The sequence below is a fragment of the Berghia stephanieae genome, chromosome 12 (assembly GCF_034508935.2).
Source record: "Berghia stephanieae isolate SIO BIC M18660-M18661 chromosome 12, UCSD_Bste_1.3, whole genome shotgun sequence".
In the NCBI taxonomy this organism is placed as follows: Eukaryota; Metazoa; Mollusca; class Gastropoda; order Nudibranchia; family Aeolidiidae; genus Berghia; species Berghia stephanieae.
The window spans coordinates 42,197,122-42,221,127 of record NC_088371.1 but is presented as its reverse complement, the minus strand read 5'-3'; the positions used below and the strand labels follow the sequence as shown (position 1 = coordinate 42,221,127).

The 24,006-nt window shown below is 31.8% G+C and overlaps 1 protein-coding gene across 3 annotated transcripts in view; it reads left to right on the top strand.

The window, feature by feature from the left end:
- LOC144957495 (uncharacterized) overlaps positions 1 to 24,006 on the top strand; it is a 95,419-nt gene that overhangs the window by 66,823 nt on the left and 4,590 nt on the right. For 2 of the 3 annotated variants that reach the window (XM_078888818.1, XM_078888817.1), the window contains exons 12-19: positions 7,956 to 8,015; positions 8,921 to 8,974; positions 14,973 to 15,080; positions 17,450 to 17,575; positions 18,571 to 18,708; positions 19,718 to 19,832; positions 22,053 to 22,196; positions 23,681 to 23,791. In XM_078888818.1, the coding sequence (XP_078744944.1) occupies positions 7,956 to 8,015; positions 8,921 to 8,974; positions 14,973 to 15,080; positions 17,450 to 17,575; positions 18,571 to 18,708; positions 19,718 to 19,832; positions 22,053 to 22,196; positions 23,681 to 23,791 (856 nt within the window). The remainder of the gene's footprint in view (positions 1 to 7,955; positions 8,016 to 8,920; positions 8,975 to 14,972; positions 15,081 to 17,449; positions 17,576 to 18,570; positions 18,709 to 19,717; positions 19,833 to 22,052; positions 22,197 to 23,680; positions 23,792 to 24,006) is intronic. The other variant, XM_078888819.1, reaches the window with a different exon arrangement.

The following is a 24,006-nucleotide window of genomic DNA, read 5'->3' as shown; positions in this document are numbered from 1 at the left end:
ATTTAGATAATTGAGCTTTATAAAGCGCGATATCCACTAAACGTGCTCAAGGCGCTTTACAAGGGGTCCCTGGTCAACAGCAACATTTAACATGTAGGACGGGACATGCCGCCTGTCAAGCGATCTTACAATTTTTCAGACAAAGACAACGCTGTTAACGGCCAGGTACTCATTTTACACCTGAGTACAGTGAGAGAATGTGAGTAAAGAGCCTTTTCCAAGGACTCAACTATGCGCCGAGCACGAGGCTCGAACCCAGGACCTTCCGATCCGAAAGCTAGTGTCTTATTGTTGACGTCAGACTCTTTTGTATTAATGGATTGTTTAATTTCCTTCATGGAATGTCGAGGCAATGGCGTCCCGTTTATTATCTCTCTTTTAAAATTTATATTGTGTCTTTCTTGACTTGGTCATAAGATCTTGGAAATGGTAGCACTGGAAGATGAAAATTCAATTTATGTGAAAAGTAATAAAGTGCGGCTATGTGGTCTAGTGGTATAACACTCGCTTTCGGATCGGAAGGTCCTGGGTTCTAGCCTTGTGCTCGGCGCATAGCTGAGTCCTTGGAAAAGACTCTTTATTCACATTCTCTCACCGTGCTCAGGTGTAAAATGAGTACCTGGCCTTTAACAGCATCGTCTTTGTCCGATAAATTGTAATATCGCCTAACAGGCGGCATGTCCCGTCCTACATGTTAAATGTTGCTGTTGACCAGAGACCCCTTGTAAAGCGCTTTGAGCACATTTAGTGGATATTGCGCTATATAAATCTCAATTTTTAATAAACAAAATTGACTAGACGAATACCGGCTTCAAAAGGACAATTCGGATTCGTCAGTCTTTTTTTTTTTGATTTAAGTAATGTATTTATGTTTTCTTTCTTTCTTTCTTTCTTTCTTTCTTTCTTTCTATCTTTCTTTCTTTCTTTCTTTCTTTCTTTCTTTCTTTCTTTCTTTTTCTTTCTTTCTTTTTTCTTTATCTTTCTTTTTTTTTTTTTTTCTTTTTAAATTTTCGTTCTTCTTTTTATATTTGTGTATTCTTTTTTTAAGCTGTTTATTTCGAAAATTTATTGGTTTTTACCGTATCAATTCCATGTGGATATTATATGTCAAGGACTTTGTAATATCATTTATAACGTTGACACAATTTATGTGGATATTTATGTACAAGGACTTGTAATTATTTATAACGTATGACACAATTCATGTGGATATTCATATGTACAAGGACTTGTAATATCATTTATAACGTTGACACAATTCATGTGGATATTCATATGTACAAGGACTTGTAATATCATTTATAACGTTGACACAATTTATGTGGATATTATATGTACAAGGACTTGTAATATCATTTATAACGTTGACACAATTCATGTGGATATTCATATGTACAAGGACTTGTAATATCATTTATAACGTTGACACAATTTATGTGGATATTCATATGTACAAGGACTTGTAATATCATTTATAACGTTGACACAATTATGTGGATATTCATATGTACAAGGACTTGTAATATCATTTATAACGTTGACACAATTTATGTGGATATTCATATGTACAAGGACTTGTAATATCATTTATAACGTTGACACAATTTATGTGGATATTCATATGTACAAGGACTTGTAATATCATTTATAACGTTGACACAATTTATGTGGATATTCATATGTACAAGGACTTGTAATATCATTTATAACGTTGACACAATTCATGTGGATATTCATATGTACAAGGACTTGTAATATCATTTATAACGTTGACACAATTTATGTGGATATTCATATGTACAAGGACTTGTCATATCATTTATAACGTTGACACAATTCATGTGGATATTCATATGTACAAGGACTTGTAATATCATTTATAACGTTGACACAATTTCATGTGGATATTCATATGTACAAGGACTTGTAATATCATTTATAACGTTGACACAATTCATGTGGATATTCATATGTACAAGGACTTGTAATATCATTTATAACGTTGACACAATTTATGTGGATATTTATATGTACAAGGACTTGTAATATCATTTATAACGTTGACACAATTTCATGTGGATATTCATATGTACAAGGACTTGTAATATCATTTATAACGTTGACACAATTTATGTGGATATTCATATGTACAAGGACTTGTAATATCATTTATAACGTTGACACAATTTATGTGGATATTCATATGTACAAGAGTACTTGTAATATCAATTTGATTAACGTTGAAACAATTTAGTTGAATTATTTCATATGTACAAGGACTTGTAATATCATTTATAACGTTGACACAATTTATGTGGATATTCATATGTACAAGGACTTGTAATATCATTTATAACGTTGACACAATTTATGTGGATATTCATATGTACAAGGACTTGTCATATCATTTATAACGTTGACACAATTCATGTGGATATTTATATGTACAAGGACTTGTCATATCATTTATAACGTTGACACAATTCATGTGGATATTCATATGTACAAGGACTTGTAATATCATTTATAACGTTGACACAATTCATGTGGATATTCATATGTACAAGGACTTGTAATATCATTTATAACGTTGACACAATTCATGTGGATATTCATATGTACAAGGACTTGTCATATCATTTATAACGTTGACACAATTCATGTGGATATTTATATGTACAAGGACTTGTCATATCATTTATAACGTTGACACAATTCATGTGGATATTCATATGTACAAGGACTTGTAATATCATTTATAACGTTGACACAATTTATGTGGATATTCATATGTACAAGGACTTGTAATATCATTTATAACGTTGACACAATTTATGTGGATATTCATATGTACAAGGACTTGTAATATCATTTATAACGTTGACACAATTTATGTGGATATTCATATGTACAAGACTTGTAATCATTTATAACGTTGACCATTATGTGATATATATTACAGACTTTAATTCATTAACGTTGAACATTTATGTGATATCATATGTACAAGACTTGAATATATTTTAACGTTGACACATTAGTGGATATTCATATGTACAGGACTTTAATCATTTATACGTTGACACAATTATTGATATTACTTAGTGTTGTATATCTTTATAACGTTGACACAATTATTGGATATCATATGTACAAGACTTGTAATCATTTATAACGTTGACAATTATGTGGATATTTATAGGACTTGAATTTATACGTACAAATTATGGTATTCATATGTACAAGGCTTGTAAATCATTTATACGTACACATTTATGTGATTCATATGTACAAGATTATATCATTAAAGTGACACATTATGTGATATCAATGTACAAGCTTGTAATATTAACTGACACATTTATTGGATATATTCAAGGATTGTAATATCATTTAAACGTTGACACAATTTTGTGATATCATATACAAGACTTTATATTTAACTACACAATTGTGGATTATTGACAAGCTTGATATTTTATAACGTTGACAATTATGGATATTCAATGACAGACTGTTTATATATCATTTATAACGTTACAATAGTGATATTCAATACAGGATTGTAATCTTTATATACATTTATCAATTGGTTATATTATAATTATTCAACATATATTCGTGAACATATGGTTTCAATAAGGATTATCATATAAGTAAATTGATTCAATTACAGAGTTTATTATAGTACACAATTGTGTATCATATAATTATACATTATAACGTAATTTATTGGATATTATATTACAGTTGTAATTAACTTGACACATTTGATTAAGTACAGACTTGTATTTTTATAACTTGACTATGTGAATTATATGTAAAACTTTTTATTAGTGAACATTGTAATTATACAACTGTATATATTTTCATATGTACAAGGACTTGTAATATCATTTATAACGTTGACACAATTTATGTGGATATTCATATGTACAAGGACTTGTCATATCATTATATACGTTGACACAATTTATGTGGATATTCATATGTACAAGGACTTGTATATATCATTTATAAAACGTTGACACAATTTATGTGGATATTCATATGTACAAGGACTTGTCATATCATTTATAACGTTGACACAATTTATGTGGATATTCATATGTACAAGGACTTGTAATATCATTTATAACGTTGACACAATTTATGTGGATATTCATATGTACAAGGACTTGTCATATCATTTATAACGTTGACACAATTTATGTGGATATTATATGTACAAGGACTTGTCATATCTTTATAACGTTGACACAATTTATGTGGATATTCATATGTACAAGGACTTGTCATATCATTTATAACGTTGACACAATTTATGTGGATATTCATATGTACAAGGACTTGTCATATCATTTATAACGTTGACACAATTTATGTGGATATTCATATGTACAAGGACTTGTAATATCATTTATAACGTTGACACAATTTTATGTGGATATTCATATGTACAAGGACTTGTAATATCATTTATAACGTTGACACAATTTATGTGGATATTCATATGTACAAGGACTTGTAATATCATTTATAACGTTGACACAATTATGTGGATATTCATATGTACAAGGACTTGTATATCATTTATAAGTGACACAATTTATGGATATTCATAGTACAAGACTTTATTATAACGTGACACATTATGTGATATTATGTACAAGACTTGTAATATCATTATAACGTTGACACAATTATGTGGATATTCAATGTAAAACTATAAATCATTTATGTGAACAATTAGGATTTATATAACTTGACAAATTTATAAGTTGAAATTATGGAATTAATGTACAATTTAATAATTAAACTTAAATTTATGGATATTATATGTACAAGGACTTTATATCATTATAACGTTGACACAATTGTGATTAATATTAAAGTAAATTATAATTCAATTAATGGAATTATGTATAATTAAAGACTTTATATCATTTATAACTAAAATTTTGGATATTCATTTACAAGCTTGAATATATATATTAAATTGTAATTTATGTACAATTTAAAATTTAATACCATTTTAATTAACAATTACGGATTATTCATTTACGGACAATAATTAACTTAACAAATTTAATGATTTAATTGAACAATTGTGATATATTATAACGTTGACACAATTTATGTGATATCAATTGTACAAGGACTTGATCAAATTATAAACGTTTGACACAATTTATGTGGATATTCATATGTACAAGGACTTTAATATCATTTATAACGTTGACACAATTATGTGGATATTCATATGTACAAGGACTTTATTTTAGAAGATTAATTCAGATTTAATATTATGTATTAGTGATTTCTTAAGACTGTTATCATTAGTGACAATTGGGATATATGTACAGACTGTAATCATTAAACGTTGACACATATGATTTAATTACAAGACTTAATCTTAACGTGACAATTATGTGATTATGTACAACTTATCATTAAGTCATATGATATTATTACAGCTAATTTAGTGACAATTATTGATATATATACAGACTGTAACATTAAACGTGACACATTATGGTATAAACAAGATTGTAATCATTAATCACATTTATATTATCAAACTTGTACATTAGTACATTTATGAATCATATAAGACTGTATCATATGTTACACAATTAGTGATATCATAGTCAGGATTGATATATCATATTATTAATATTAAAACAATTATTGGAATATTAAATGTATATATATAGTGTTAGTGATTTTCAGTATTTAAACTTTGTTGACACAATTTATGTGGATATATTTATAAGACTGTATACATTTATATACGTTGAAAATTTTATGTGGATTTTTATATGACAGGACTTGTAATATCATTAACGTGACACAATTTATGTGGATATTCATATGTACAAGGACTTGTAATATCATTTATAACGTATGACAACATATTATGTGGATATTCATATGTACAAGGATTTGTAATATCATTTTATAACGTTGACACAATTTATGTGGATATTCATATGTACAAGGACTTGTAAATTTATTTATAACGTTGACACAATTTATGTGGATATTCATATGTACAAGGACTTGTAATATCATTTATAACGTTGACACAATTTATGTGGATATTCATATGTACAAGGACTTGTAATATCATTTATAACGTTGACACAATTTATGTGGATATTCATATGTACAAGGACTTGTAATATCATTTATAACGTTGACACAATTTATGTGGATATTCATATGTACAAGGACTTGTAATATCATTTATAACGTTGACACAATTTATGTGGATATTTCATATGTACAAGGACTTGTAATATCATTTATAACGTTGACACAATTTATGTGGATATTCATATGTACAAGGACTTGTAATATCATTTATAACGTTGACACAATTTATGTGGATATTCATATGTACAAGGACTTGTAATATCATTTATAACGTTGACACAATTTATGTTTGGGTATTCATATGTACAAGGACTTGTAATATCATTTATAACGTTGACACAATTTATGTGGATATTCATATGTACAAGGACTTGTAATATCATTTATAACGTTGACACAATTTATGTGGATATTCATATGTACAAGGACTTGTAATATCATTTATAACGTTGACACAATTTATGTGGATATTCATATGTACAAGGACTTGTAATATCATTTATAACGTTGACACAATTTATGTGGATATTCATATGTACAAGGACTTGTAATATCATTTATAACGTTGACACAATTTATGTGGATATTCATATGTACAAGGACTTGTAATATCATTTATAACGTTGACACAATTTATGTGGATATTCATATGTACAAGGACTTGTAATATCATTTATAACGTTGACACAATTTATGTGGATATTCATATGTACAAGGACTTGTCATATCATTTATAACGTTGACACAATTTATGTGGATATTCATATGTACAAGGACTTGTCATATCATTTATAACGTTGACAATGATTTGATTTTATCAAATTTTGAAAATAACCTTTTTTTTTTCTTTTGTTTTGTAGATTTACTATTGTAGATCATTATTTTTAAATATTTTTTTTTAGGGTCAAGGGCAGAGTTATAATTCTAGATAATTGTAGATATATGTATATATTTGTTTGTTTTTTTTTGTTGTATTTTTTTTTGGGGGGGGGGGGGGGGGGGCAAGGTATCAGATGCTTTATAATCCGAATTATATTATTCCACCCCTACCCATGAATTGTATTGTGTAATAATGATGATAATGATAATGATAATAATAATCATAATAATTATAATAATATAAAAATAATAATAATTATGATAATGAGAATAATAATAATAATAATAATAATAATAACGATAATAATAATAATAATGAAAATCATACTGATGATAATAATAATAATATTAATAGTATTGATATTAATGATAATAATAATAATAATAATAATAATAATAATAATAATAATAATAATAATAATAATAATAATAATAATAATAATAATAATGATAATAATAATAATAATTATTATTATAATGATAATAATAATAATAATAATAATAATAATAATAATAATAATAATTATATTAATAATAATAATAATAATAATAATAATAATAATAATAATAATAATAATAATAATAATAATAATAATAATAATAATAATGTATAGCTTTTTGTAAAGCATATCTTAATAAGATCAAAGCGCTTAATACCAACGTAACACAAATCAAACATCATTACAGTCACTCAAACATACAGCATAAAAGACAGCAATAGTATCATAAAAAGAAACGTTTTAAGAAATTTTTCTCAACAATTCAGCATCATTACTGTCTCTGATATGTCTTTGAAGGGAGTTCCTTATATCCATCTATATATATATATATATATATATATATATATATATATATATATATATATATATATATATATATATATATATGTATATATTATTTGATTTGATATTTTTCAGTGTTTCAAGATTGCTCCCGAATCTTTGAAAGAGCTGTATCTCAGGAATTGCGATTTGAAGGTAATTTTACTTTTCCAATGATTGTCATTGTTGGTCTGATAGGACTTTGAACACATCACTGTCATTGTCACTGTCACTGTCTTCATCACAGACATCTTCACAATTACCATCCTATTATTATTAGTATTATTATTATTATTATTATTATTATTATTATTATTATTATTATTATTATTATTATTATTATTATTGTTGTTGTTGTTTGTTGTTGCTGTCGTAAGGACAATTACGGACTTACGGAAATAGAAGAAATATTACTGATACAAATGGTCGCAACGTTTATTAAAAAATAATAATTTTTTTTTTCATTAATGACCGCATGCTACAATTTTTTAAAATCTCAATGCCTCGTTGGCTGGCGACGAGTGATGTCACCGACTTGACACGGAAACTGCCATAGTAGGCAGGGGGGTACATACTGTGTCTTCTATCCCCCTATATCTGTTTTCCAACTTGCTTTCTGTCTTTCTCTTGGATTGAGATTACTTGGTTTTGTCCTGGCCCTGGCCTGATACCTTGGCTTGGAGGGAAGCAGTCAAATGTATAGTTAGGTTTGGGAGATGATATTTCTTTTCCTTGTAAACCATCTCTCTGTTATGTACTGTTATTTTGTTTTATTCTTAACATATGATTTGCAAACATTTGAGTGTATTCCTCTTAGTGGGGACTTGTGCTGGTGTCTGGGTGAGACTTTTAGGTGATCTCAAATTAAGTACACTGATAGTGTGCTCTTGGAATCTACATTTATTCCCTAATTGAACCTTTTCACCTTGTCTTACAGTTTCCTCAAGTCCCTTTAATTGTAAACATCTAGAATGTTTTGACTATCCAATGTGTTGCAAGTGCCGTAAAACCCATAAAAACAAAAAGTAACAAACAAGTATTTGCATTTATTTTTGGAACAGGAAGAGAACATTCCACCACTAAGTCTATCAGCCTTTATGGGCTCTCAGTGTTTGGTTTGTAGTCATTCATTTTCTCGCATTCGTTTTTGTTTGTTAATTTGTTTGTTTATTTTGCCTTTTTAAAATTTTGATTTTCAATGTTTAGAAAGATATTTCGATTTACTTTAATAAGTTAAGTATTGAGATATAAACATAACAACAAACATAACAACAAACGTAACAACAAAACACAACAAACAAACTAACAAACATAACAACTACAACAACCCAAACTAACAACCACAACACCATAACACAAACAAACAACACAACAACTACAACAACACAACAACAACTAACACAAACTAACACAAGTACCAAAACAACAAAACATAACACACATCAACAAAACAACAAACAAACATAAACAAACTAACAACAAACGTAACAACAAACTAACAACAAACATAACACAAACTACACAATACAAACATAACACATACAACAAACTAACACAACTAAACAACTAACAACAACATAACAACAACAACAACAACAACAACAACATACCAACACACTACCACTAACAACAACTAACAACAACTAACAACAAACTAACACAAACATACAAAACTAAAACATAACAACAAAATACAACAAAATAACACAAACATAACAACAACATAACAACAAACAACAAACAAAACAACAAACTAACAACAAACATAACAACAACAAACACAAACTAACAACAAACATAACAACAAACAAACAAACAACACACTAACAACAAACATAACAACAAACATAACAACAAACAAACAAACAACATAACAACAAACATAACAACAAACTCAACAACAAACACAACACAAACACACAAACAACAACATAACAACAAACATAACACAAACTAACAACAAACAAACACAACTACAACAAACATAACAACAAACTAACACAACTACAACAACTAAACAACAAACATACAAACAACAACAAACATAACAACAAACAAACACAACAACATAACAACAAACATAACACAACATCAACAACCAAACATCAACAACAACACATAACAACAAACATAACAACAAAACATAACAACAAACATACAACAACATAACAACAAACATAACAACAAACTAACAACAAACATAACAACAACAACATAACAACAACACAACTAACAACAACAACCACTAACAACAAACATAACAACAAACATAACAACAACTAACAACAAACAACAAAACAAACATAACAACAACAACAACAAACTAACAACAAACTAACAACAAACATAACAACAACTAACAACAAACATAACACACAAACATAACAACAAATACACAAACATAACAACAAACATAACAACAAACATAAACAACAACAAACGTAACAAACACAACATAACAACAAACATAACAACAACACATAACAACATAACAACATAACAACAAACTAACACACAACATAACAACAAACATAACAACAAACTAACAACAAACTAACAACAACATAACAACAAACATAACAACAACATAACCAAACATAACAACAACCATAACAACAAACATAACAACAAACATAACAACAAACATAACAACAAACATAACAACAACAACAAAACATAAAACAAACATAACAAACAACAACAAAAAAACAACAACATAACAACAAACATAACAACAAACGTAACAACAAACATAACAACAAACATAACAACAAACATAACAACAAACATAACAACAAACGTAACAACAAACATAACAACAAACATAACAACAAACGTAACAACAAACATAACAACAAACGTAACAACAAACATAACAACAAACATAACAACAAACGTAACAACAAACATAACAACAAACATAACAACAAACGTAACAACAACATAACAACAAACATAACAACAACAAACAAACAACAACTAACAACACAACATAAAACAAACATAACAACAAACATAACAACAAACATAACAACAACAAACGTAACAACAAACCATAACAACACAACATAACAACAAACGTAACAACAACATAACAACAAACATAACAACAAACATAACAACAAACGTAACAACAAACTAACAACAAACATAACAAACAAACGTAACAAACAAACATAACAACAAACGTAACAACAAACATAAACAACAAACATAACAACAAACGTAACAACAAACATAACAACAAACATAACAACAAACGTAACAACAAACATAACAACAAACAACAAACAAACAACATAACACAAACATAACAACAAACGTAACAACAAACATAACAACAAACATAACAACAAACGTAACAACAAACATAACAAACAAACATAAACAACAAACATAACAACAACATAACAACAAACATAACAACAAACATAACAACAAACATAACAACAAACATAACAACAAACATAACAACAAACGTAACAACAAACATAACAACAAACATAACAACAAAACGTAACAACAAACATAACAACAAACATAACAACAAAACGTAACAACAAACATAACAACAAACTAACAACAACATAACAACAAAACATAACAACAAACGTAACAACAAACATAACAACAAACATAACAAACAACAACGTAACAACAAACATAACAACAAACATAACAACAAACATAACAACAAACGTAACAACAAACATAACAACAAACATAACAACAAACATAACAACAAACATAACAACAAACATAACAACAAACATAACAACAAACATAACAACAAACATAACAACAAACGTAACAACAAACATAACAACAAACATAACAACAAACATAACAACAAACATAACAACAAACGTAACAACAAACATAACAACAAACATAACAACTGTAATCAAACAAATTATTCTGACGAGGGGCAGCGTGGCTCAGTGGTACGGTCTTTGCTTTGTACCCGAAAGGTACCGAGTTCGATCACCCTCTGCTGCGCTGAGTGACCTTGAGCAAGCCACGTCACCCTAGCGCAATTTGCAGCGCTGCACTGCGGCTGATGTTTGGGTTATTCCAGTCTTCCCTTGGAATAGACCCTAGAGACAAATTTCCCCTATGGGATGAATAAAGGGACTTTTAATTTTAATTTTTTTTATTATCCTTAATTTCAGTGTTTTAATCCAATATGTTTCAAAACAGTTTAATGCCAGTATGAATCTGACAGATTTATGGGGCAGCATGGCTCAGGGGTACGGTCTTTGCTTTGTACCCAAAAGATACCGATTTCGAACACCCGTTACACTGTGTGGCTTTGAGCAAGTCATCTCACCTTAGCTCAATTTGCGGCTTACGCCTGAGTTATTCTAGTCTTCCCTTGGAATGGAATAGACCCTAGAGACAAATTTCCCCTATGGCATGAAGAAAAGGAATTTTATTTTATGAGACCCATTGAGACAGAGTTTAAGCTATGTGCGGCTATGTGGTCTAGTGGTATGACACTCGCTTTCGGATCGGAAGGTCCTGGGTTTGAGCCTCGCGCTCGGCACATAGTTGAGTCCTTGGAAAAGGCTCTTTACTCACATTCTCTCACCGTACTCAGGTGTAAAATGAGTACCTGGTCGTTAACAGCGTTGTCTTTGTCCGAAAAATTGTAATATCGCTTAACAGGCGGCATGTCCCGTCCTACATGTTAAATATTGCTGTTGACCAGGGACCCCTTGTAAAGCGCTTTGAGCACATTTAGTGGATATTGCGCTATATAAAGCTGAATTAAGCTCAATCCTGGTTTCTTTAGAGTAAAGTGGACAATAGCAATCGCCGTTCTATCCTTTTTGGAAAAAAATTAACTACACCAGGGATTGATCTTTGTTCTGCTCCTTGCCAATAGTGCCATCCAGCTTCAGTCCTGTTCGGTACTGCATTGTTTTAGGGGTCCCGATAACTCAGTTGGTAGAGCACTCGCATCACAATCAAAGAGCCTGAGATCGATCCCGGGTGCAGTCGAGATTTTGTTTTCTCTCTCCCCCCGTCCACCCAGCAGTGATTGGGTAGCTGGGTCTTTTAGATCTGGCAGAAAGATAGACTAGCATCCGATCCAAAGGGTAGCAAATAATTGCTATTATCCGTTGCACGCTATAGAAACTGGGATAAACTCCAGCTCCATGGCTCTGAAGGAAGGTGTGTTTGTTTTTTTCTCAGGTAAATCATCCCAATTATCGGGGGTAACCCCTGTGTTGCAATGGTAGCACATGTGTGTTGCAATGGTAGCACATCTGTATTGCAATGGTAGCACATCTGACTGGTAATCAGAAGGTCTGAGGTTCGACCACCAGTTGAGGCAGACTGATTTTTTGTGGATTTCACTTGTTCAGATCTATATCTTATACCAGTGCCTGCTCTTTGATTTGTCAATTTGAGATTTTTATTTTTAGTCTCCCCTCTTCCCATAGTGGGCAGGGAGGTCGCTAAATCCCGATATCTGTTTTCCAACTTGCTTTTTGTCATTGTCTTGGAATGAGATTACTTGGTTTTGTCCTTTCCCTTGTCTGAGTCCTTCACCGAGAGGGTGACAGTCAAATAATATATAGTTATAGTTTTGGGAGATGATTTTTTTTATTCTTTAAAAATCATCTCTCTGTTATCTGTCATCTGCATTTTTTGCCAAATTGGGACCTAAAATTTGCCAAAATTTGCAGAAACCCCCCCCCCCCCCCCCCCCCCCCCAAATTTGCCAAGAAATTGGCCAAAAAGACCAAAATTTGCCAAAAAATTTGCGGAGGAGAGCTAAGCGTTTCAGTAAAAATTAACACGCGATACAGAAAAAAATGCAGATGACAGTGTTATGTATTGTTATGTTTGTTTTTTGAATGTATAATGTAGGCATTTGAGTGTGTTTTTCTTAGTAGGAGGATCCTATACTTGTTTCTGGATGAGATTTTAAGTGATCTTTGTAAATCTAAAATTTGTTTACCATCCTTCCTTCTTCCTTTATACTGGTGCTGAATTGCCAAAAATGTGTCGCAAGTGCGTAACACCCTTAAAAACAAAAACAAACAAGTCCCCCCACCCACCCCTTCCTTACAGAGCTCATCCTAATATAATATCATCATCATTCTTTTCCTCCCTCCCTGAACGCATGTCTAATAATTCAATTCCACCTTTTTAAGATTTTTACAACACTAACTTTTTCAACGTTGACCAACTTTTCTTGATATTAGGATTTTTAACCAAAACTTAAATATAAAAATATTTTCCTGTGATTGTGACGGGTTTCTCTAGTTCTATCGCCCTCGTCTGAAATCAGGGCATCAGGAAATAGGTTAAAATTTTCAACAACAAAAATTTGGCGCACATGACAAAACATTTTTATTCTTCTTTCATTCTGGCCAGATATGTTCTTTTTAAAAAAATAATCTGGAATTTAGATGACTCTCATTTTGTCAAAAATTCTTAAACCTGAGACTTTCAGAGGCTTTTATTGACTTATTTCTTGTTTGTTTGTTTGGTTGATAAATATATACAGTATGATGAAATGTGTACTGTTTATTTGATGCCATGTCACTATTAGATTTGGGTTTTTTAGAATTTTAGTTGCTACAATTAGTACTATGGTCATCATATCATCATCATCATCATTATCATCATCATCATATTATTATTATTATTGTTATTATTATTATTATTATTATTATTATTATTATTATTATTATATTATTATTATTATTATTATTATTATTCATTATTATTATTATTATTCATTATTATTATTATTATTATTATTATTATATTATTATTATTATTATTATTATTATTATTATATTATTATTATTATTATTCATCATCATTATTATTATTATTATCATCATCATCATCATCATCATCATCATCATCATCATCATCATCATCATCATCATCATCTTGGGTCAGGAGACACTAACGGTGTCCCCAATCCCCCTAGCTATATCTGTCTCCAACTTTCTTTCTGTCTGTCTTTGCCCTAGATGACAATGAGATTGTTTGGTCAAATGGCAAACCATTAGTAAAAACTTACCCTCGCCTTGATTGATGTGTTTCGTGTTCATTTCCATCATGTCTTTATTTACCTCCAACCAGGCAGAAAAAGGAGTGTTGTATCTCTCAACGAGGTGTCCCAATCTCACAACCTTGAACTTGAATAACTGTAAAGTATACTCATTAAAAAGTGTTGCAGACATTTTTGAGGTAAGTAGGAAGGAAGGAATAACTTTTATAATGTTAATGTTAAGGAGAGATATATTTATAAACATTTCAAGTATAATTATGATTATTTAACTTCTACAACATTGTTTCAAGCGTTAGCTCTCATCAGGAAGGAACGCTTGAAACAATGTTGTAGAAGTTAAATAATCATAATTATACTTGAAATGTTTTTTAAATTGCTCCTTTTATCAAAACGTTGAGCACTATTATTTCATGGTTTTTGTTTTTATAATATATATATATATATATATATATATATATATAATAATAATAATAATAATAATAATACACATTTATATAGCGCTCATTCTCGTGTAAAACACAAGCTCTGGGCACTTTTCAATATAAATATCAATTTTAAGTGAGAAAAAAAAAAAAAATAATAATAATAATAATAATTCATAGCCAAATCAAGGATTCATAGAGTCAATAAAAACAAATACAGTAAAAATGTGTCTTGAGATTCTTTTTAAAGGTAGGTAAAGACTTGCACTCCCTCAGACCACGTGGCAGTTCATTCCAAATCTTGGGGCCGAAACCAGCAAACGATCTATCACCAAATTTTGTTCTTGATCTTTTTTCCGAAATTTTCGTTTGGTCATTACATGATCTTAAAGTGAACTTTCAAATTTACACATGACCACGTGATCTGTGAGATATGCTGGTGCTATACCAGTCGAAAACTTATAAACAAGACACGCTGCTTTGTTATATGTGCGCTTTTCAATGGGCAACCAATGGAGAGAGGCCAACAAAGGGGTTGCATGATCAAATTTTTTTTTGCCAAAAACTAATCTTGCTGCACTGTTTTGCAGTAGTTGTAATTGTTTTATAGAAGCCTGAGGCAAGTTGACAAGCAGGGAGTTACAATAATCTAGTTATATATATTTATATATATATATATATAGAGAGAGAGAGAGAGAGAGAGAGAGAGAGAGAGAGAGGGGGGGGGGTGAACCCATGTTTCCCATTTGCTACTCTAACAAATTGGATCATTATATATAACAGTCCATTTCAAAAGTGAGTTTGGATTTGTAGAATTTTGGGCGGGGTTTTTGACCTCCTGTGGTAGACAGGAGGTCACGCTGCGTCTTCTATTCCATTTTAACTGTTTCCAGAGTTGCTTACTGTCTTTGTCTTGGAATGGGATTACTTAGTTTTGTCTCAGCCCTGGCTGGAGTCCTTAACTGGGAGGGAAGCAGTCAAAAGTATAGTTTTAGTTATTTGATATTTTTTCCTTGTAAATCATCTCTCTGTTATCTATTGTTGGTTATGTATTCTGTAAACATTTGAGTGTGTTCCCCTTAGTGGGATCCTGTGCTGGCGTCTGGATGAGGCTTGTAGGTGATCTCAAACTTAAGTAGATTGATACTGTACTCTACACTTTTTTCCTATTTGAACCAATTCCCCTTTGTCTTACTTTTTCTTGGGTGCTTTGATTGTAAATCTAGAATATTTTGACTATTCTATTGTCTTTTTTTTACTGGCGCTGATATGACCTAAATGTGTTGCAAGCACCGTAAAGCACTTAAAAACATAAAAACAAAAGACATTTGTTGGTTTGTAAAAGGTTTGAACATAAAGTCCTTCAGAGCCATAGGCCCATGGAGCTGGAGTACATCCCAATTTCTGTTGCGTGAAATGGACAATAGCAATTGCTTGCTACCCTTTGGATAGGACGCTTGTCTAGTGCAAAGTACTTTCCACTGGATCTAACAGACCCAGCTACCCAATCACTGCTGGGTGGACAGGGGGGCAGAAAAAAAAAATATTGATAAGAATAAAATATACAAAAGTCTTAGATAAATGTAAACAATATAAAAACAAGAAATTTTGACGTTGAATCTTTATCAGGAGATGACAGAGAATGACAAAAACGTAAATGAAATATTCCAAATAATGTTAAGAGGTTTCTTTTTATCTGAATAAAAAGAGTAGAGACTTTTGATATGACAAAAAAACTTGAGCTTTTATATAGCGCAATATCCACCCAATTGGTCAAAGTGCTTTACAAAGAGTCCCTTACCAACAGCAACACATATCATGTAGAAGGAGAAACAATGCCTGCTAGGCGATATTACAATTGTTTTTCTGACAGAGACAACGTTGTTAACAGCCAGGTACTCATTTTACACCTCAGTATGGTAAGAGAATGTGAGTGAAGAGCCTTTTTCAAGTACTCAGCAATGCGCCAAGAGAGGATCAAACCCAGGACTTTCAGAATTGTCTGTTGTCCACTGATGAAAACAAAGGTGGAAATGTTTGTTTTGTTTCCATTTACATTCTGTGCTTTTTTTGAAATTTAACACTGTCTATTCCTTTCATTTCATTTCCTTGCAATGTCTCCACAGAAATGTCACTATTTAAAAGATGTTAACATTGGACATGTCACTGCCGAGAAGCCAAGCATAACAGTTTCCCTTTCAAGGCATCCCATACTATCGTTGACAAACCCGAGGAATATCACCAAGCTAATGGTAACATTTATTTGATTTATATTTAAAGCTGTCAGACTTTTTTGAAAGTCAAAATGATGCCAAAGCTAATCAGTGGGAGTTGAAATTGTTATTTTTATGTTTTTGTTTCAAAGGAGGAGAGAGAGAGGAAGGGGAGATCATCATTCTCCAGAATAAGAATTTTTCTTCAGCTGTCCTCACCCTTTTCAAATGTACACAAAAAAATCATTATTTAAAACGTTTCGATAAATTCCTTCAGTGAGCAAGTCTGGCTAAATAAATAATAATGTGAAATTGAATGTAAGCTTCAATTAAATTACAAAAAACAGATCAAATGAATGTTTCGGGTTTCCCATTTATCAACAAAACAGGATGAATGAAACACTACAGATGAATGAGATAATGTGGTAGTGGCGTAGTGAAGATGTTAAAATCTTAACTACGCCACTACCACATTATCTCATTCATCTGTTATTCCTGTTTTCCCTTGAAGTAGACCCTAAAGACAAATTCCCAGTAGTTAGGTTCAGATGTCAGACCTGCATATTCTTGTACACATTGGTTGAAGCCAATTATCAATCTTGTCATAAGCAGTCTTTAACCCTTTCAGCACTGAGGCTATATTCTCATTCTCAGGTAGCGTGAATGAGAATGACAAGCTAAGACACAGCGACATAAGAATTTGACGCAAAATTTCAATTATAATATCTCCCTAGGGTCAGTTGAATGAACTGATGAAAGAAATGATACCATTGGTTTAACTTATAGTACTTTTTGTAGAAAGTAGAAATGGATTACATTACTATTTTTGCCTTTCAAGACCGGCCGCACTGTGCGACCATTGGCCAATAGAACAGATTCTACTCTGGCGGCAAATGCGGCCAATGGTGCTGAAAGAGTCAATGCTTGCCTATTTTTTTGGTATTAGAGGCTACGAAAGGGGTGTTATAATTAGTTATTTATCTGTTTGATTTAGGCATTGATGTATTGACTACGATATTTGATCCAATCATCAGATTGACAAGACCAATCTAGAGGACGGTGACTTGCAATACGTCTGTAATAAATGTGTCAACCTAATAGAGCTGGACATCAGCTGTAATCCACTACACGACAAGTCCGTCTCACATTTATCTGCCTTGACAAAGTTGGAGGTGGGTGTTTTGAAAAACGTTTGAAGTTCAGGCCATTCAGGAATCGATGGATTATAGCCAGGTCTTGGGAGAAGCCAAAACTCATGCTAAAACGAAAAAAAATTGAGTTTTTTTATAAAGCGCAATATCCACTAAACGTGCTCAAAGCACTTTACAAGGGGTCCCTGGCCAACAGCAACATTTAACATGTCGGTACATGATGCCTGTTAGGCGATATTACAATTTTTCAGACAAAGACAATGCTGTTAACGCCCAGATACTCATTTTACACCTGAGTATGGTGGGAGAATGAGTAAAGAGTCTTTTCCAAGGACTCAACTATGTGCTGAGGAAGCTTGAACCCAGGACCTTCTAATCCAAAAGCGAGTGTCTCATAGTCGCACAAGCAGGCTGAAATCTGATGCTCATGGGGTGTAAAGACATATTTATAGATAAAATTTGGTCATCCAGCTCCGGCATGCTGTATTGCGGAGCGTGCTGGAATTCAGAGTGGCAGAATCCATTGAGTATTGTATTTGATTGTGACATCACAGTCGTGTTTTTATTATTATTATTATTATTATTATTATTATTATTATTATTATTATTATTATTATTATTATTATTATTATTATTATTATTTATTATTATTATTGTCATTGTTATTATTATTATTATTACTGTTATTATCATTATTATTTTCGTTGTTTGCCTTGCTTTATTATTGATTTTACTTATTTGATTTGTTGAAAAAATATATTCTTGTATGAGTTACATTGGCAATTGCCTAAAATAAATTTTAGCTGCTTGATTCATTCAAATCTCGATTCAACTATATTTTGTTTTATTTGTTTTCAATATTCCTTTATTGTTTTGCTGAGGAAGTGATTGTACCCAAAACGTCCATTGTTTGTACTGTTTCCATCGAATATCTTTCCATTCTCATCGTTTTGTTAATATCTTTACTATCCCAGACTTCAGGCAGTCCCTTTTTTTATGCTATCTATTTTATGTATTTATTTTTCAACAGTCTCTCCACATCTGCCACGTACCCAGCATCACCAACTCTTCCCTGACCAATCTGGTCACCAACGGAAAACTGAAATGTTTGCAGATGCAAGGATGTGAGAATATTACAGATGAGTGTGAGTTGCTACGAAATAATTTGATATTCCATCCACCGAGGAGAACTCATGCTACAATTCTCACACCATTTTTATTTATTTGTTTTTAACATCCCTCTGTTTATTATTTTACTGATGAGGGGTCTGTTGTTTGTATTGTTTAATTCCGAAGCTCTTCGATTTTCACCTTTTGTTGGTATTTTAACAATTTTATTATTCGTGTCCCCTGGACAAGTGTCTAGTTTGTTTTTTTTTATTTTTTTTTTGGGGGGGGGGGGGGGGGGGGAAATGAAATATTAATTTGGAAAAGGCCTTGGAGCAGGCACGGCACGTGTGTTGATAATGACAAGAAATTAAAAGATTAAAGAAGTGTCAGCGCTGATATGACCTTAATGTGTTGCAAGCGCCGTAAAACTCTTTAAAACAAACAAACAAAACAAAAAACAAAAAAAGAAAGAAAGAAGTGTCAGACGACAATAGAGGAAACAACTTTTGTGGCAATTGGGGAGTTGAACCCTTGACCCAACTGTTTTAGTTTCTATTGTCCTCTAGCACCTCTCCACTAACTTCAGTTCTAGGTGTTTGTGAAGCATTAGTAAATGGTTGTCGTTCAATATTTCTGCTTTCATTATAACGGTATCCTGGATCAGACTTTTTAAAAGTGCAGCATCAACTCAACAGGGTTTCAAAGAATAGCATCTTGAAGATTTTCATTTATTTTTTAGATGATAATAATTAATAATTGATAATAATAATAATAAATAATTGATAATAATAATAATAATAATAATAATAATAATAATAATAATAATAATAATAATAATAATAATAATAATAATAATAATAATAATAATAATAATAATAATAATAATTGAGCTTTATATAGTGCAATATCCACTAAATGTGCTCAAAGCGCTTTACAAGGGGTCCCTGGTCAACAGCAACATTTAACATGTAGGACGGGACATGCCGCCTGTTAGGCGATATTACAATTTTTCGGACAAAGACAACGCTGTTAACAGCCAGGTACTCATTTTACACCTGCGTACGGTGAGAGAAAGTGAGTAAAGAGCCTTTTCCAAGGACTCAACTATGGGCCGAGCGCGAGACTCGAACCCAGGACCTTCCGATCCGAAAGCGAGTGTCATACCACTAGACCACATTATTATTATTTCCCTTTTTTTTTTATTGATACTGAATTTCCAGACCAGCTGGTAAAATAGAAAAAAAAAAAGAAAAAGAATTCGTTTTCAGCTAAAGAAAAAGAGAAGCAAGGTAGAGGAGCTTTCCTGAGCATTCCATATTGAAAAAAAAAAGAATTAAACCCCAAAAAGTGTGAACATTTATCCACTAAATGTGCTCAAACACGTTTACAAGTAATCCGTAGCCAACGGGAGGACGAGACGTGATTCCTCTTAGGCGATATTACAAATTTTTTTTGGACAAAGACAATGCCATTAACAGCCAGGTATTCATTTTACACCTGAGTGCAGTGAGAGAATGGGAGTGAAGAGCCTTTTCCAAGGACTCAACATGTTTTCTGTCTTTGTCTTGGAATGAGATTACTTAGGTTTGTCCTGACCCTGGCCTGAGTTCTTGGCTGGGAGGTAAACAGTCAAATGTATGGTTATAGTTTTGGGAGATGATATTTGTTTCCTTGTAAATCGATTATTTGTAAACATTTGAGTGTATTCCTCTTGGTGGGGACCTGTGCTTGTGTCTGGATGAGACTTTTAGGTGATCTCAAACTAAGTACACAGTAGTGTGCTCTTGGAATCTACATCTGTTCCCCATTTGAACCAGTTCTCCTTCGTCTTACCTTTTCTTGTGTTCTTTGAAATCCCTATTTGAACAATTCCCCTTTGTCTTACTTTCCCTCAAGTCCCTTTAATTGTACATTTAGAATGTTTTTACTATCCAATTTTCTTCCTTTTTACTGGCGCTGATATGACCGAAAATGTTTTGCAAGCGCCGTAAAACCCTTAAAAACAAAAAACAAAACAAACAACTTGCTCTATGACGAACAGGATTACAATATGATAGTCTCTATCAGCAATACATATATGTTATAAAGTGCTTTCAGCACATTTAGTGGATATTGCGCTATATAAAAGTTCAAGATTTTTTTTATTTTTTTTTTTTTGTTTTTTGTTTTTTTTTAAAATTTTATTCAAGTTACTTACCAGTGAGTTTCACATTAATTTTTTGTTAATTTTTTTTGCCCCATGATCTGCTTTCTAGTGTTTGAACTAATGGCAATGTCCTGTAATCAACTGGAGGAGTTGGACATTGCAGGGGTCGTACACGCCTCACCAAAGACACTGGCAGCTTTCTACACGGCCCTGGACAATCAAAATGATCGAAAGATTACCATCTACGCCTTCAGTTAGTATTGTTGTATTTTGCCCTCTCGTAATTAACAATGTGAAATTGAATGGAAGCTTCAACTTAATTACGAAAACTGATAGAATGGACATTTCGGGTTTCCCCTTTATCAACAAACAGGATGAATGAAACACTACAGATGAATGAGATGATGTGGTAATGGCGTTGTTAAGATGAATCTTAGATGAAGTACTTAAAAGTTTGGAAAGGTGGCACTCTTAACTCACTCAATCCTAGAGATTTTGCTACTTTTCAAAATTGGAAAAAATGTATTAAAAATGAGCATGTACATATATAGTTTTATTCAGCTTCGATTATAAACTTGCAAAAACTAAAAACATTAGATTTGATACTACACCTATAATTTGTCTCAGAAAAATGTAATAAATAGGCGTGGGGTAAAAGTAACTAGGGTAAACTACGGATATAGTCGGTGTTAGGGTTGGGTGAGTTAACTACGGATATAGTCGGTGTTAGGGTTGGGTGAGTTAACTACGGATATAGTCGGTGTTAGGGTTGGGTGAGTTAACTACGGATATAGTCGGTGCTTGGGTTGGGTGAGTTAACTACGGATATAGTCGGTGTTAGGGTGGAGTGGGTTTACATGACATTGATTGTACCGTGGAATGGGGTCAGTAAGACCAACCCCCAAATGTGCTACCCAGATTGAAAGAATTTTTTTTCTTTTTCTTTAAAGTCGTCCTTCAGAGTCATTCAGCCCATGGAACCGGAGTTTAACCCAGCTTCTATAGCATGAAACGGACAATAGCAATTGCTTGCTATCCTTTGGATAGGACGCTAGTCTATCGCAAAGTACTTTCCACCAAATCTAAGCTACCCATTCACTACTGGGTGGACACCCCGAGTGTTGAAAGATATGAAACAAATATTGCAAAATGTACATCAATCATTTTATAGATTTTACCCTTCTCCCTATTTTAAATGTTAAAAAAGAACATCGGACAAATTATTTCAATGTCAAGATACATCATATAGAGGTTTTTTAAAATGGTCCTAAATATTATCTTGATATTGAAATAACCTGCCCTATGTTCTTTTTGTAAAGTGTGGGGAAGGGTGAAATCTGTCAAATCATGTACATTTTACCGTTTTAAAATTTTTAAATAGTTACACCCTTTCACAATTGAATACTTCTTTATTTAAATAATTTCATGAATTGATATTTTAAAAGCATGACTAAAAATAGATATGTTAAAAGACATCAACCTTTCTTTTTTAAAAATTAATATATTTCTGATTTGTGTCAATGTAATATTTAGCATTTATGGTTGTCTTTGAGAGCTGTGGCAACGTTGTGTTGGTTCCATGCATGAAATTATATTCTGTTATAATTAAAAGGTTGCTGTTCTACAAGCCTACAGGTATAATGGGCAGTAGGTAAGTAAGTATAATTTAAAAGAATGTACACACCTTTTGATGAGGTCAGCTGTTTTAGGGTTAACTTTTCTTTAATCTTTTCCCAGATAATGCATTCCTCGACGATGAAAATACGCAGCCAAAGAACACTGCCAATGTGTCAGTCTGCGTCTTTTACCGGCGTCTTTACGCCTCTCACACTAGAAGTCTGTTAGAAGGTGAGGCCAATCCTCATAACATTGTCTATGATGGAAAACGATTTTATGAGATGGCAGATCTACCGGATGAGTTGCAAGAAAAACTGTTTGAGGACGAGAGTGATTTGTTTGCAGAAATACCCAAATATGAAACTAGTAGTCATAAAATGGAAGAGCGTGTAACATTAGATGGTGCGCGTGTATTAGCAGAAGAACACTTTGATCTCACAGGTCAC